Source organism: Equus przewalskii, chromosome 7, assembly GCF_037783145.1.
Source record: "Equus przewalskii isolate Varuska chromosome 7, EquPr2, whole genome shotgun sequence".
Classification (NCBI taxonomy): domain Eukaryota; kingdom Metazoa; phylum Chordata; class Mammalia; order Perissodactyla; family Equidae; genus Equus; species Equus przewalskii.
Window position 1 is genome coordinate 38453609 of NC_091837.1, and position 14617 is coordinate 38468225.

The 14617-nt window shown below is 43.8% G+C and overlaps 1 protein-coding gene across 46 annotated transcripts in view; it reads right to left on the bottom strand.

The window, feature by feature from the left end:
* LDLRAD4 (low density lipoprotein receptor class A domain containing 4) overlaps nucleotides 1–14617 on the bottom strand; it is a 427148-nt gene that overhangs the window by 149815 nt on the left and 262716 nt on the right. For 12 of the 46 annotated variants that reach the window (XM_070629510.1, XM_070629512.1, XM_070629513.1 and 9 more), the window contains one exon: nucleotides 8767–8847. The exons of the other annotated variants lie outside the window; for them this stretch is intronic. In XM_070629510.1, the coding sequence (XP_070485611.1) occupies nucleotides 8767–8847 (81 nt within the window). The remainder of the gene's footprint in view (nucleotides 1–8766; nucleotides 8848–14617) is intronic. 46 annotated transcript variants of the gene reach the window in all.

Consider the following 14617-nt stretch of genomic DNA (forward strand, 5'->3'; position numbering starts at 1 on the left):
AGCAAGGTATGGCTTCCAGGCCAGTCAAGTGGTGCTCCACCACCTGCAACAAGCTTTGTCACGTCCTCCAGGAAGCCCTCTTGATTCTCGCAAGGAGATTCTGACACTGGGATGAGACCTCATTGTGCCTGGCACATGTCCCCACTTTAGCAATACTCACTGTTCTCATGACTTTTCCCATCAGCCTATAAGCTCCCTTCAAGGAGGGTTGGTCTTTTCTTCTTGGGATGCCCAATATCTAGCAAAGTCCTAGCAAATAATAGGTCTTCGGTAAATACTGGCTAAATACATACTGCAAAATATTTCTCCAAATATGTAGCTGGTGCCACCATAGATCACTCCCATTGGGTAATGTACCTTTCAAAATTCTCAGAAAAGCTGCACAAGTAAAAGTTATATTCTAATTTTTTAGAACAATCCTCTACAATAAGTGTTAAAATACGTCTAATAATACTGCTGTATCCAAGGCTGAGCTTAAGCAACTTTGTACAACTACCAAGGATATTTAAATCCGCCACCAAAACATCCAAATCAATATCAGATAAGGTAACACTTATCTGAAAAATCAAAGAGGGTATAAGCACTTGTGTTAGATATTTGCATTAAAGACTATCCCTCCTGGGGTGGGAGTAGGAGGAGTTACATCTTTTTAATTCTGATAGGAAAGAAAAAATTTCTTGAGAATGTTCATCAGTGAGATAGAAAGTGTTTTTAATGTCTTCTACAGGTCACATAAAAATCGTAGCTTAAAATTTGTTTTCTAAAACTACTCCCAAAATTCATGTTTTGCCCACTCTGACCTTTCCTCCTTCTAACCACTGGATCTCCTGCTCCTCTCATATGCCTGCAGAATCTTTCATCTCTCAGCAAAGGCCCCACCAACATCCACTGGGAGGCGGAGGGAGAGGCTAAGGCAAGGCCACCACTAGGGTGGGTTCCCCTCCTGGACACATCCTAATTGCTGTCAGACAAGAAGCTTCTCTTTTCTGGCCAGAACCAGCACCCCCAGGCTGGTGGAGGCCTGTGTAGCTTGGATGAGGCTCTGGCACAGAGGGACTGCTCAAGAATTGCCTGCTGAGCTAGGGGTCAAAGATGTGACCAGGTGTGAGTACTTTGCCCTGGCTGAAGAGGGCAGGGATGGAACACACACCTCTGCTGATCCCTTCCCCTGAGTGTGAAGTGGGGGTGGGGACTAATTATAAAACTTAACAAGATAACTGCTGACTACCAAAACAACGCCCTGTGTCTCACTCCACTGTCCCTGCAGTTTAGGACTTTCACTGAGAATTCCTTCACTGAATGGAGCGAAGGAGAATGCAGATATCCTATAGGCCTGCTTGGAGAGGGCTAGATCCGAGCCCATCAGATCAGGTTGGGGTGCGGTGCAGGCATGACAGCAGGAGACAAAGCAAATGTGCTGAGTCTGGGGTCATTATGAATGGGCAGGGCATGAGCACTGCTGGGGCAAGACCTGGATAAGGACCTGCCCCCAGGAACCTCTTGTCTCAGTCACTTCAGGACGTGGTTTCATTTTTCTGAGTCCCTGTTTTCTCATCAGTAAAATGGAGATAACATCTACCCTCACAGAGAATGGGAAGATTAAATGATACAATATACATAGCACCTGGCATTCAGTTCAACAAACATGTCTCGTCTACCTCTTCACAACTACTGGGCCAGGAAGGTGGACTAGAGGCACGGAGCCCACACACCCTCCACCCGCACTTGTAGAAGGTGCACCCAATGCCAGTGCTCCTTTCCATTTTAGTGGCTGCAGCCTCAGAACCCTTCCCAACATAGCAGTTGGGCAGCCACATGGGTTAGTGATGGCTTAAAATGGTCCCCAGGTCCAGGGGTGCATCTGGGCAGGGGCAGGGTAGGTGTTTTACAAAGATTTCAGCAGCAAAAATGGAAGACTGGACCTGGGGACAAGGTGTTTTAAGGGTAGAAAACTCAGTTCTCGGCACATCAGGCAAAGCTCAAAGCCTCAGGATATGTGAGACATTCAGTAACTGCAGCCCTAAGTCATGGCAGGTCTGGTCAGATGCTGAACCAGGGAGCACAGGGCTCAACAGATCCCCTCCAGGTTTGAGTCCAGAGACAGAACCCATGCCGAAACATGAGCAAGGGTTCAAGTTAGAAAGAAGTGGAGAGAAGGAGACACCCCTCTGCTGTACCTTTGGGCATTTCCAAAGTGTGAAGATCCCCGGTCATAGGCCCAGAGAGGATGCTGCTCATTCTCCTGTCTAACGGGTGAAATTTCCACTCCAGGCTCTCAGATCTTTGTGACTTAGAGGGAGAGAATTCTTTTCGTCTCCAAACTAGCATTTCTAACTCTTTGCTTCTGTTTCCACCCACCATCATAACATAGGAGAGGAAAGTTGCTAAAGGAGATGCAGCAAGACCTAGCTACTGACAAGCTGTAAAACTCAAACTGAGGGAGCTGGCCAGGTTCCCTCCAAGATCCCTTCTCTCCTATATTATCACACCACACAGAAAGGTCTGTGAGAAGTGACTGATTTTTCAACTGATTTGGACTCCTCTTCATCCCTCTTCCTACATTTTTTTTCTAGTCAATCACTTGATCACCACCTGGCTTAAGAGCATTCCCTGATTACTGTCTCCAGCAGAGCAACTACAGATAAAGGTGTAAGTTGCTGAAGAGAGAGAGGAAGAAAGGCACAAAGGGAGCAGGGGGAAAATTAAACATTCAGACTAAACATCAATTTCTGAGAAAACTGAATCAATTTTGACTTTTGGTAACTAATGCACTTTCTACCTGTCTTCTCCTTAGGTATGCTAGACAGCAGATCTCTGGCATCTTCTGGATTTCTTTGATTCCTAGGACAAGGGTTGAAGGCATACGATAAACAAATCATATGCTAAATTATTAGCAGAGCTGCAAAATCATTTTGCAAGTAAAAGGGTCATCCTTTCTCTTCTGGAGAAGAACATTTTTTATGTGCTGCTCCAACTGGGGGTGGCAGGGGTAAAAAGCAACCCAGAATAGAGATGGGTTAGGGTGCCAGAGGAATGCTTTTCCAACCAGCCTGCATTAAACAAGGGTATTATTGCAAACAAAAACAAGTGGGGAAAAAAAGAAATCTTTGGGAAAGAAAATCAGAGCATTATGGATAAAAACTGTGAGCACCTTTAAAACTCTGCATGTTACTACATGAGAAATCATTGACAACTCCACAGTTGTACAAATATTTCACCAGCTCTGCCCCAGCCCCATATCAACTTTCTTTACTTCCCTTCACCTTTCAGGCACTGGGATCCAGACACACACGATGCTCCATGCAATTGCCCATCCCAGCCACTACCTGATGTCCACCAGGTATCACAAACTTAACAAGTCCAAACCCAAACTACTCACTCCCACATTGCCCATGTCTCAGTCAATGGCAAGTGCATCCTTCCATGAGCTCAGGCCACAACAACCTCGGAGCCCTCTTGTCTTTTTTATTGCTCTCACATCCCACATCTGATCCTTCTGATCCACAGCAAATCCTGTTGACTCAACATTCAAAACATACCCATTACTATCCAAAACCAAGAGTGACAAATGTTGGAGAGGCTGTGGAGAAAAGGGAACCCTCATACACTGTTGGTGGGAATGCAAACTGGTGCAGTCACTATGGAAAACAGTATGGAGATTCCTCAAAAAGTTAAGAATAGAAATACCTTATGACCCAGCCATCCCACTACTGGGTATCTATCCTAAGAACCTGAAATCAGCAATTCCAAAAGTTCCATGCAACCCTATGTTCATTGCAGCATTATTCACAATAGCCAAGTCATGGAACCAACCTAAGTGCCCAGCAACTGATGACTGGATAAAGAAGATGTGGTATACATATACAATGGAATACTACTCAGCCATAAAAAAGGACAAAGTCGTCCCATTCACAACAGCATGGATAGACCTTGAGGGTATTATGTTGAGTGAAATAAGCCAGACAGAGAAAGACGAACTCTGTATGACTCCACTCATAGGTGGTAGTTAACATATGGACAAAGAGAACTGATCGGTGGTTGCCAGGGGAAAGGGGGGTGGGGGGAGGGCACTAGGGGTGAAGTGGTGTACCTACAACATGACTAATAATGATGTACAACTGTAATTTCACAAGGATGTTAACTTTCATAACCTTAATAAAAAATAAATTAAAAATAAATTAAAAAAACATACCTCTTACTTCTTATCCCCCTTCACAGGTACCACCCTGTAGGTCCATCCCACCATCATCATCTCTCACTTGTGAGGCAAACATGATAACCACTACCCTACGGAAACTCTTCCTTAGCTCTCACTTATATTATTTCAGTTTCCCTGCTCCCATTCTTGCCCTCATGGAGTCTACTCTCAATATAGCAGCCAGATGAATCTTTTTAAACACAGATCACATCATGTCCTTCAGAACCTTCTAGTGCCTCCCCACTTCAGAGTAAAACTCCTTCTTTCAGTAGTCTGTGAAGCACTACATGAGCTGGCCCCTCACTCTCCCACAACACAGCTGCTTCCTTGATGTACCTCAATTACAAAAGGCAGACTCTGCCCCAGGGTCTTTGCACCAGAGGTTCCTTTCCCTCTAGGTCTGCACGGCTTACTGCCTTTGGGTCAGCATGCAAATGTCACATCTTCAGTGAGGCCTTCCCTAACCACCTATTTAGAATTGGAACCCCTGTGAAATTTCTGATCTCTATTCTTTCCTTTATTTTTCTCCAAAGCACTCATCACTTTCTACTGTACTGTTTAACTAATCACTTTAGTTTAGCTCTCTCCTTGCACCAAAATGTAAGCTCCATGAGGGCAAGTACTGTCTATTTTGTTCATAGTTCCTGGAACATAGTAGGTGCTCAATATTTGTTAATGAATGAATGAATGAATGAATGAATGAAATGACCTTTTCACCTAAAGTCTCCATACAGGACTCACATATTATTAAGCGTTAACTTCCAGCTATCTCCCCAATCCTACCCTTAAACTCAAGGACAAAATCTAGAGTCCAAGATTTCTCCTCATCACACAAACTGATATTTAACCAGTTTTCCTTCCACCAGGTTCTTTATATTTCTTTTCCTATGGAGAAGCCCACTCTCTTCCCTCTTTCTGGTCCTGTCCATTCCCTACTCAATCAACCTGCTCCATTAGTCATGTGTTCAATACATGAGCACCTTCATGGCAAACAATGTTCTCTGTGATACACAGACACACCTATGACTGTTTCAGAAAACAGACAAGGAGCTTTGAAACAGTACTGGAGAACTATTACTCTTTACTATGAGTCTTTAAAAAGATGTGTATTAGGTTTATATATACAGAGAGAGAGAGAAGGGTGGGGGGGAGGGAGAGGGGGCTTGGTCCAACTGCGCAAAATCATTTAAGGGTTATCCAAAACTCATTGTTTATTAGCAATGTCAAGTGTCCTGGTTCTTCTGATTTGAAAAGAAACTAAAATCTGAACCATTAGAAAGTACCTAGAAGATCTGCAGGCTTTGCAATGAATTCCATTTAGTGTTTTCACAGTCAGAAAGACATGTTACTTGAGGGGCAGTTTATTTATCTGAAATTAGAAATAACAGTCACAATTGTTTTGAAGGGCTCTAAATGGTTTCAGAATTTGGGGAGAGTAATTTGGTCTTTTGCAGATAGGGAAATACATAAAATATAACTGAAACATGCTCCTCTAAAATAAAAAGTAATTCTTCCTTCCCTTGATTTCCCATCATTCCAGTTATTTTTGCTTTTCAAACATCTTAATGCCTAGAGGTCCTTCTACATAGGGCAGAAAGACACCCTCTTACCTTCAATCCCTGCTTACTACCTAGAAATTTGAAACCCTTTAAAGTACCAACTAACTGACTTCTTCTATTTCCACTCCAGTGTCTACCAGCTTCCTCTCCCCTTCCTTTCTTTTCATAACCAACTCCCCATCTCATTAGGCTGCATATTTGCTCCTCCAGGCTTCAGGGCTCACCTCCCTTGCCCACTGAGGCAAGGAGAGTTGCAACTCATCCCTCAGCATTCACTGGGTGCAGATGGATGCTTCCACTGGGAGCCAAGACTTGATACCAGCAGACAGAGCCCAGGTTAATTATCACTGCCCCCCCCATGGGAGATGATGACAAGCACTTAATCACCTCGAGCTGCCTAGCAGACACCAAGCAACTCCTGGCGGTGACCTCTTCACCCATCACCTTTGGGAGCCATCGACACGCTCAAAGGACTATTTTCCATGCCATGTGAGTCAGCTGGTCTCGGAGAGGCACTGCCTTGCAGTCACCACAGGCCCTAGACTCCACAGGACACCTCTGGCCTAGAACCACTCTCAGTCTCCTTGTGCTCCTTCCCCCTTGAGCAAATTGGCACTCAATTGTTTTTTTTGTTTTTGAAGGGAGGTGGGAAAGTTAAGATATTTAAATACTTGTAAACAATCCCTTGTCTAATTGCTCAATAAGAGGGGTGATTTTTGCCAAGCAAAAGAACTTATAACCACATTGCTAATAGGAATCTGTGTTTTGGGAAGGTAGAAGAATGGTGTTCACCAAAGACAATGGTGTGGTGTAGGAGAGCTGCCTGGACTCACCCACCACAGAGCTTTACCTTGCCTATGGTGTAGGAAGTGGGGTCCGAAGAATCCGGTGACTGTGGGAGTTGTGAAAGGCACTGATTCTCCCCTTGAAATGCCCCACTCTGGCCCTTCTCAGCAGGCCCAAAGCCCTCATCACAGTCCAGCTCCCCACTGTCTCTCCTGGGGCACAGTGTCTACCACTCTGAACTTGCTCACCTCTGTCACTTCTCCACCTGCCGCCACAGAGACCTCTTACTCTCCTTCGCAGACTCCAAGAGTCAAGCCTTCTTTGAGCCATGTCCAGCAGGCCCTCACTCGGCCTCACCTCTGTCACTCTGTCTCTCCTCCAGTAACAACCCCACCCCCTGATTCCCATCCCATCCCTGTACATGCTCTGCCCGCTCTCTCTCCTTCTCTTCTCTTGTAGGCCCTCCACATGCTACTCCCTCATCTGCAAACTCTACTCACCTTTCATGTCCCAGCTTAAATGTCATTTCCTCAGGGAAGCCTTTCCTGACCCTCAAAGTTGAAGCCTGTTATTCAGCACTCTCCCATAATTACCGATCTAATTGCCCACATCTTCGAAGAGATTGCAAGCTGTGGAGGACAGATGGGACTTTGCCTATCCTGAGCCCTGCAGAATTTCCCTGCCCAGCACAGGATCTGACTAACAGCAAGCATTTAATAAATATTTGTTGAATGAATGAATAAATGAATGATGGTGTCTGGGGATAGAACAAGGTTGTACCTGGAAGAGGTATGAGTAGTGGGGATAGGTTTAGGGGACTGGAAGGAACAGGAAGTGTGACAACAAGAGCCAAGCCTTGGGTAGCAGTCACAGCTTGAGGGCCCACTGGAGCTCTTCCCAGCAGATGGGGACACATGCTCAACTGTGTCCTATCATGTCCCCTAAGAAATCATGCCACTGCAACAGTTAGTGTCTAACCATCAGCCTCCACCTGCAGAAACCTTGATTCCTCAGGTTTGAGCCTGAATCACCCCATCTGCCTAGAAAGCAGTCACGGAGTTAGAGGCCTTGAGGTGAGAGAGAGCTGAGGCAGAGCAGAGGGAGATGCCTCCTCTGCACCTCTCTCCACTCCCAAACAGTCTCCTCATCGACACTCCCACAACTAGGCTACTTCCCCCTGGCAGGCTCACTCTCAATAGAGACAGAGATTTCACCCATCTGGGATAACTGTAGAAGGTGACGGGCAGACAGCTATATGTCAGTCAGTATCAAACTAAAGCCACTCTTCAGCCCACACTGGCATGTCTGTCTATGGCCCTAAGACACATGCATTCACGGCTTCCAGTTTAGATCTCCTGGGAAGATTGATCAGGCTTTACCAGAACGCTGAAATTTTGCTTAGGTGATCATTATATGTTCTTTCTTAAATGCTAACTCTGGCCACATCTCTCTGGCTGACATCGGTGACAGCTTGAATGGGAGGGACATGGGTATATGTGTGGCTGGAGTGACTTTCTATGTTCTATTTCACGTTATCTGTTTCTGACATGTGTCACCATGGTCCAAATTTAACTTTAAAAGTGTTCTTTCACATTATGAAGTTCTATTCAGGATGTTCTTAACTAAGAGGAAAAATTTGAAAATATTGAAGTTTTACACAATAGTGTATTTCAAATATTTTTAGTAGTTTTAACTAATTTGCTCTAAGTTACTATATGATTCCCTTCTTTGCCAGAGCAATAATTCCCTAATGAGAATAAGAAAGCCTAATTTGATTTTCCAAATTACAGTTACATGGTTATATGTCAGACTCATTTAAAATGGAAATCAATAACCATAGCAAAAACATTGAACATGGCATTCTAGCCCTATGTGTAGACACTTGCCAGAGAGCACCTTGTCTGAGGTGACACTCTGTGTGCCTGTGCTACAGTCAACTGAACCCAGAAGACACAGTGGCGATAGTGAAGTCAGTGCTTAGGGGTTGGCCTAATGTCTTACCATGAGTTATTTTAAAGGCCAGATAGCAATATAACCTCATCATGAAAGATTATTTTCCCTAAAATGAAGAAGACAAAAAAGCACCTAAACATGCTTGTTAGAACAAATCTTTAGTTTCTTGTTTAAGAACTGCTTTTGTTTTTTAAATCCTGAAAATTATTATATGGTGAACTCCACTCTTTAAGAAAGTAATTCAACTTAACAACTATTGCGTTTACTCACATTTCCTGGGAGTACATATGCTTCTGTTTGCATCCAGCCCTTCCACGTTCTGCCTCTGTGCTCCCTCAAACACCGCAGCATCTGATATCAACACAGAAACGCTCGACTAAGACCTCCAAGGGAACTCAGGGCCCTTCACTCTTCCTTTCCTTCCCCCATCCCCTGAATTCCAGCCAGCCACATCTGACTACATTTCAACCATAGCCTTTAAAGCTTTGAGAGTAGAGAGTAGGAGTTCCTTTCCTTCCCTTGAGGCCTGAGAGTCCAAGTTTCTATTTCTAAAACGGAAAATCACAAAGAACAGGTTTAGACCACAGTAGGAGGTAAGACATTTTTAAAGAGCTTACCAGAATCTGAAGGGTGGTGGGGGCCTCAGATATCAGAGGACAGGGGCTTTGCCTAGCTTGTTTGGCCACTTAGACTAGTATTTATGAAACACAGGCCCATGTCACCAAGTACTGTTGTAGAAGATTCTTCTCCAGAAGCATTTTAAAGGCACAGGCAGCTTCCCAAGTAAAGGAATACAAAACATCAGTGATTTGCAAACTTTTCTTGCTGAAAACCTAGTGTTCGACTCAAGGTCTGAAAGGGAACCACAGCTGTGGCTCTTTTTTAAATAGCCCTCTTAATGTATAACTATTATTATATCACCAAAGCAGCCTGTTAACCTACAGAATAATATTCCTGTTGAGCTGAGGCCTCCTGGCACCCTTTTCCACTGCTGTTCATTCAGCTCACACACACATACTGAGAACCTGCTTGTGCCTGGCACCCGTGCTAGGATCATAGCATGCCCTGAGGACCATATGGACAACAGGCAACAGAAAAACCATCAGAGAAATCGGCACGTGAGCCCGGATATGGCATGACACCTTAGAGAAGGAAGTCTGAGCACAGCCTTAAAGCAAGCATAGGAGTTGAGTCAAGTGGGTGAGGGGAGAAGAGCACTCAAGAAGTGACGTTCAATGCAAGAACTAGTGCTGCAGGGAAGTCAAGTAGGGGCTAGACTGCAAAGGGTCTTGTGTCTGGTAAGAAAGGCAGAGCCAAGCAAGGATTTTAGGCAAGGAACTAACATAGCTGGATTTATTTTCAAACCAGAACTCTGGTTGATGTTCAGAATGGACTGAAGAACAGATGCGCCTTTTGGGAGCGGGGCAACCATCTAGGACAGCATATCTCAACTTGGATGTCCATACTCATCACCTGGCAACTGTGCTAAAGTGCAGACTATAATCCAGTTGGTCTGGGTGGAGTCCAGGATTCTGGATTTCTAACTAGGCCCCTGGTGACACAAATGCTGTGGGTTTTCAGACAACACTGAGTCACCAGGGTCTTGGGAGAGAGAATGAAGGTATGAGCTCAGGCAAAGTCAGGCAGGAGGGGACAGCTTCCAGAGGTAGATACATTTGACTGTCACTCTTGTTGTTCCCCCTGCATCTGATTATCACAAGTAGGTCGACAGAAGGAAGGGAAGGAGATGAAAGGGTCAGTGAACAGATGAATGAAGACAGCATGCCTTTGGCATCCTTAGTTGACCTGAGATGGATCATCAGAGCCAGAGACCAAGAAAAAGCTGCCACCTTTCCCCTAACCAATGGGACATGCCTGCTGGATTTGTCCTGCAGCCCTGGTCCTCTACTACATCAATTTGAAGGATCTCCTTGACTGCCCATCAGTATGGGCATGTGTCTCTTTTACACTTTTCTCCTTTCTAAATGTGCACATAGCTCATCAAAAGGAGGAATGAATTGGGGGTTAGGAGAACAGCTGTGTCACATAAGTACCTGGATGTCCCCTGGACTCATCACCTTGCTTTGTGGACGACAGTTTTTCTCAGCTAAGAAAAAAGGGGGTTGGAATAGAAAATGTCTATGGTCCTCCTTCCATAATCCTATAACCCGAGCTCCACTCTCAGCCTTCTAAAGCCCTCCCCTTTCTTTCCAAAGATCTGCCTTCCAAGCCACTCTACCTGCACAGAGTCGGGCTTTATCCCAACTCAGCCTTCAGCAACTACTGAAGGGAAATAGAAGTAGTTCGCAAAATGAAAACAGGGAGCACTTTTCTAGAATAGAAGTGTTTCTGCTATTGTTTCTGTTTCCTTTACTGATTATAAAGGTTAACGGGTGGGCGTGGAGGAATTGTGATCAGCTGCTTTCTCAGGCAAGCGTGCATTTCCCAGCCAAGTGGACCTCTTTCAGCTTGTTCTTCTAGTCATGAGTCCCATCAACAAACACCTCTTCCTGGGATGGTCAGGGCCTCAACTTCACTCAGAAAGGAAGTATAACACCACAGGTGTCTTGCTGGAAGGCAAAATGAGGCATAAAAAATGTTCCTCTCTTAGGGAAAATCAGGACACAATAAGGGTTTCTTACTCCTGGTGTTCCTTCTTTTATTCTTTATCTCAGAAAAGTTCCACCAAATTATTAAAGTATTCATTAATATAACTTCAGTCTCTCAAAAAGCCTAGTTCTACTGTGGGGTCAAATTCAAACATGTTCATAAAAACTGATTTAAGTAACTTTTTTTTTAACGAGATATACTTGACATATAACATTATATTAGTTTCAGGTGTACAACATAAAGATCGTATATACATATAAAGGTTTCCCCTACTATCCAAAAGTTCGCTTTCCACAACTTCACTCTTACGAAAGAACTACGTTAGTACCTGTTTTCCCTAACAGAAAGAAATCTGAAGAGGATTTTTGCTTTTACAAAAAATGGTGAAAAGTGAAAATAGCGGTCAGAATTTTTGGTTTTTTTAAAGATTGGCACCTGAGCTAACGTCTGTTTCCAATCTTCTTTTTTTCCTTCTCCCCAAGGACCCCCAGTAAGTAGTTGTATATTCTAGCTATAGGTCCTTCTGGTTGTGCTATGTATGTGGGACACCATCTCAGCACGGCCTAGATGATGGGTGCCAGGTCCGCGCCGAGGATCCAAATCCACGAAACCACGGGCCGCCAAAGCAGAGCACAGAAACTTAAGCGCTCAGCCATGGGGCTGGCCCCACGTTCAGCGTTTCTTTTGCAGCAAGCCTTTATAGAGGCAGGATACATCCCCAAGGAGCAGGAGTGGCGCTGCCATGTTCCTTCCCCGGGAACTACACTCAGTATCTCAGCATCAAGTCGCCATAGCTCTTAACTGTGTCTGTGAGCATCTGTGCTTCATCTCAATTTATTTTGGTAGGTTATTTTTTGGATCTTGGAATGCTCAAAAATTTTTCCCATATAAATTAATGGTACTTGCTTCTTCACTTTATGCCACTTCGGCTCTTGAAAGGATTCACAGGAACACTCTAGTTTCGGATAGCAGGGGAAACCTGCATATTGTGCAATGATCATCATAAGTGTAGTTAACATCCATTACCACATATAGTTACCACATATAGTTCTTGTGATGAGAGCTTTTAAGATCTACTGTCTTAGCAATTATCAAATATACAATACAATATTATTAACTATAGTCACCATGCTGTACATTACATCCCCAGGACTTACTTATTTTGACCACCTTCACCCATTTTGCATAAGTAACTTTTCTTGATACATCAAAAAGAATAAGACAAAAAATGTTAGCCAGTAGAGAAGTTTCTCTGATATGAGGCATAATCTAACCTGATTTCAACATTACCCACCTCACTCCATTCTCTTGTTTAAAAATATCAGGCCAGGCAAACATTTGCAGGAGACTATACCTGGGAGCAGAAGACACACTCATCACCAGCTGTGGGGCAGGTGATGTCAGTAAGGTAAGTGGGCTGGGTGGAAGAGAACAACGAAGCAATCCTCACAACATCCACAAGAGTCTTGGCTTCTGGGTGGAGGAGACAGCAAGGGCCATGGGGAACCAGCTGCTACTCGGTCCCCACCAGGGACCACCAACAATGCAGGCCCAAATGTTACTACATCTTCCCATTTTCTGAGAGAGAAATTCGACCAGGTTACAGGAAGTCTCCTAATTTTTTTTAATGTTGGCAGTTTACTTATAATTTTTAAAACACTGAGAGACAACAGTATATACATCAAACTTAACACATGTCTGGACCAGATGTGGCCCATGACTGCCAATTTGCAACCTCTCACATACAAATCAATCCCCCGTCCCTAGGGAATTTACAGTCCATGGGTTTACAATCCAGACTCTCAGTTGCCTCCGTATCAAGTGTTAATGCTCTTACAGATTTAAAGATCCTTCATTGTCTGATTCCCCCAGATTAATCCAATTTATGTCACATATTCCCCTAACAAACAGTCCATTCTAATAAAACCGACCTACTACACCCCCATGAACATACTATTTTCATTTCCATCTCTGTCCCTTTACCCAAGTTATTTTGTTCTCTTATAACGGCCTCTCTTCTCTCTTCCATTCATGACATACAATCACATCCTACCTCTCCATACCATTTTCCTTCACTCCTCTGGTGAATGTATCTTTTATTATCAGTAGTACAGTTTAGCATGCAGTCACACACAGCTGTTATTGTGAGCTAACTGTTTCATATGTATTCATTATTTCCTAATGAGGCTGTCAGTTCTGGGGGGAAGGGGCACGGTCTTGTTGGCTATTCATAAGATCTCATGTGTTTTAAGCAGCGTTAACAGGACTCCACACATACCATAAGATATAAAGGCATTTGGGACATCAGCCACAAAACACACTACATTAATTAATATAAGACGGAACAGTCACTGCTAACTTGGCATTCCTTATAGTGGGAGGGAGAAGAGCTGCCCAGCCTAAATGAAAAAAGTCTAGTAAAGAAATAGCGTAAATCACAGAACTGAAAACAACAAACCAATGTGCACATCCTTGAATTCACCAGTCTGCTCTATTTCCATTTGGAGTCAAGTCACCAATTGATTGGGCTAAACCTTACTTGGGGGCTTTCCAGAAATCTGGAGGAGCCATACAAGACCCAGGGCAAACTCAGGTTCCAAACTGCAGCTCCCAGGAGACCATGGCATTTCTCTCTGCTCCAGGAACCACCTTACCCCCAGACCAAACAGGACATATACTCTTGCAAATGAAATCCAGAACCAACCCCATCGACTGGAATCCTTGGGTTATCCATTTTCCTAGACCAGCCTGAGTCCTCTATAACTGCCACCAGCAAACCCTGAGCCAGACATATCCAGCCTGACCTCAGGACTCCAACACTCACAAAGTATTTGAATTTGTCTAGTTGGGATAGTGTAGTCATTCAGAAACACCTTGCCTATGGACAAGTGCCAACAGCAACAACTAGAGAAGTTAGAGATGGCAGGAAGCGTCAGGCAGTGTGCTCCTTCCCTTTCCATCTAGGACTGTAGTCTAGGCAAGATGAAGACACATTTTAACATCTCTCTTTTGAAGCAAACACAACTCACCTGGCATATGATTGTTACGCTATAATTAGGTTTGCTTTTTCTGTGAACTATACTCTGTCTTCAAGTGCTTAAACCCATCTGACGTGCTGGTGGGGGTTGGGAGAAGGGGAGGTCAGCATTCACTGTATTCCTGTATAGTATTTTCATTTCAATTGAGAAGCTTAATTAATGTTGATTTCTACAAACAAATGCTGTTCAGAGAATGATAATGAATGCTGAGATTGCGAGTAAATTAAAAACTAACACTATCTTCAACAGTTTGTAAAGAACAAGCAGACAGGTATCTCACCACAAAGTCTTCTCTACATATTACCAAGGGAAAAAGAGATGCATTTTTGCTCATAAATGCCCACTGTGAACTATGAAACGTGGCCTTTTTCATTCACTGAAAACAAACGTATTTGTGGAGCAAGATTATTCATAAGATAATATAAAATTCTGTATTGCAGTAACCAGGGACCTATGTGATTCATAAATAAAAT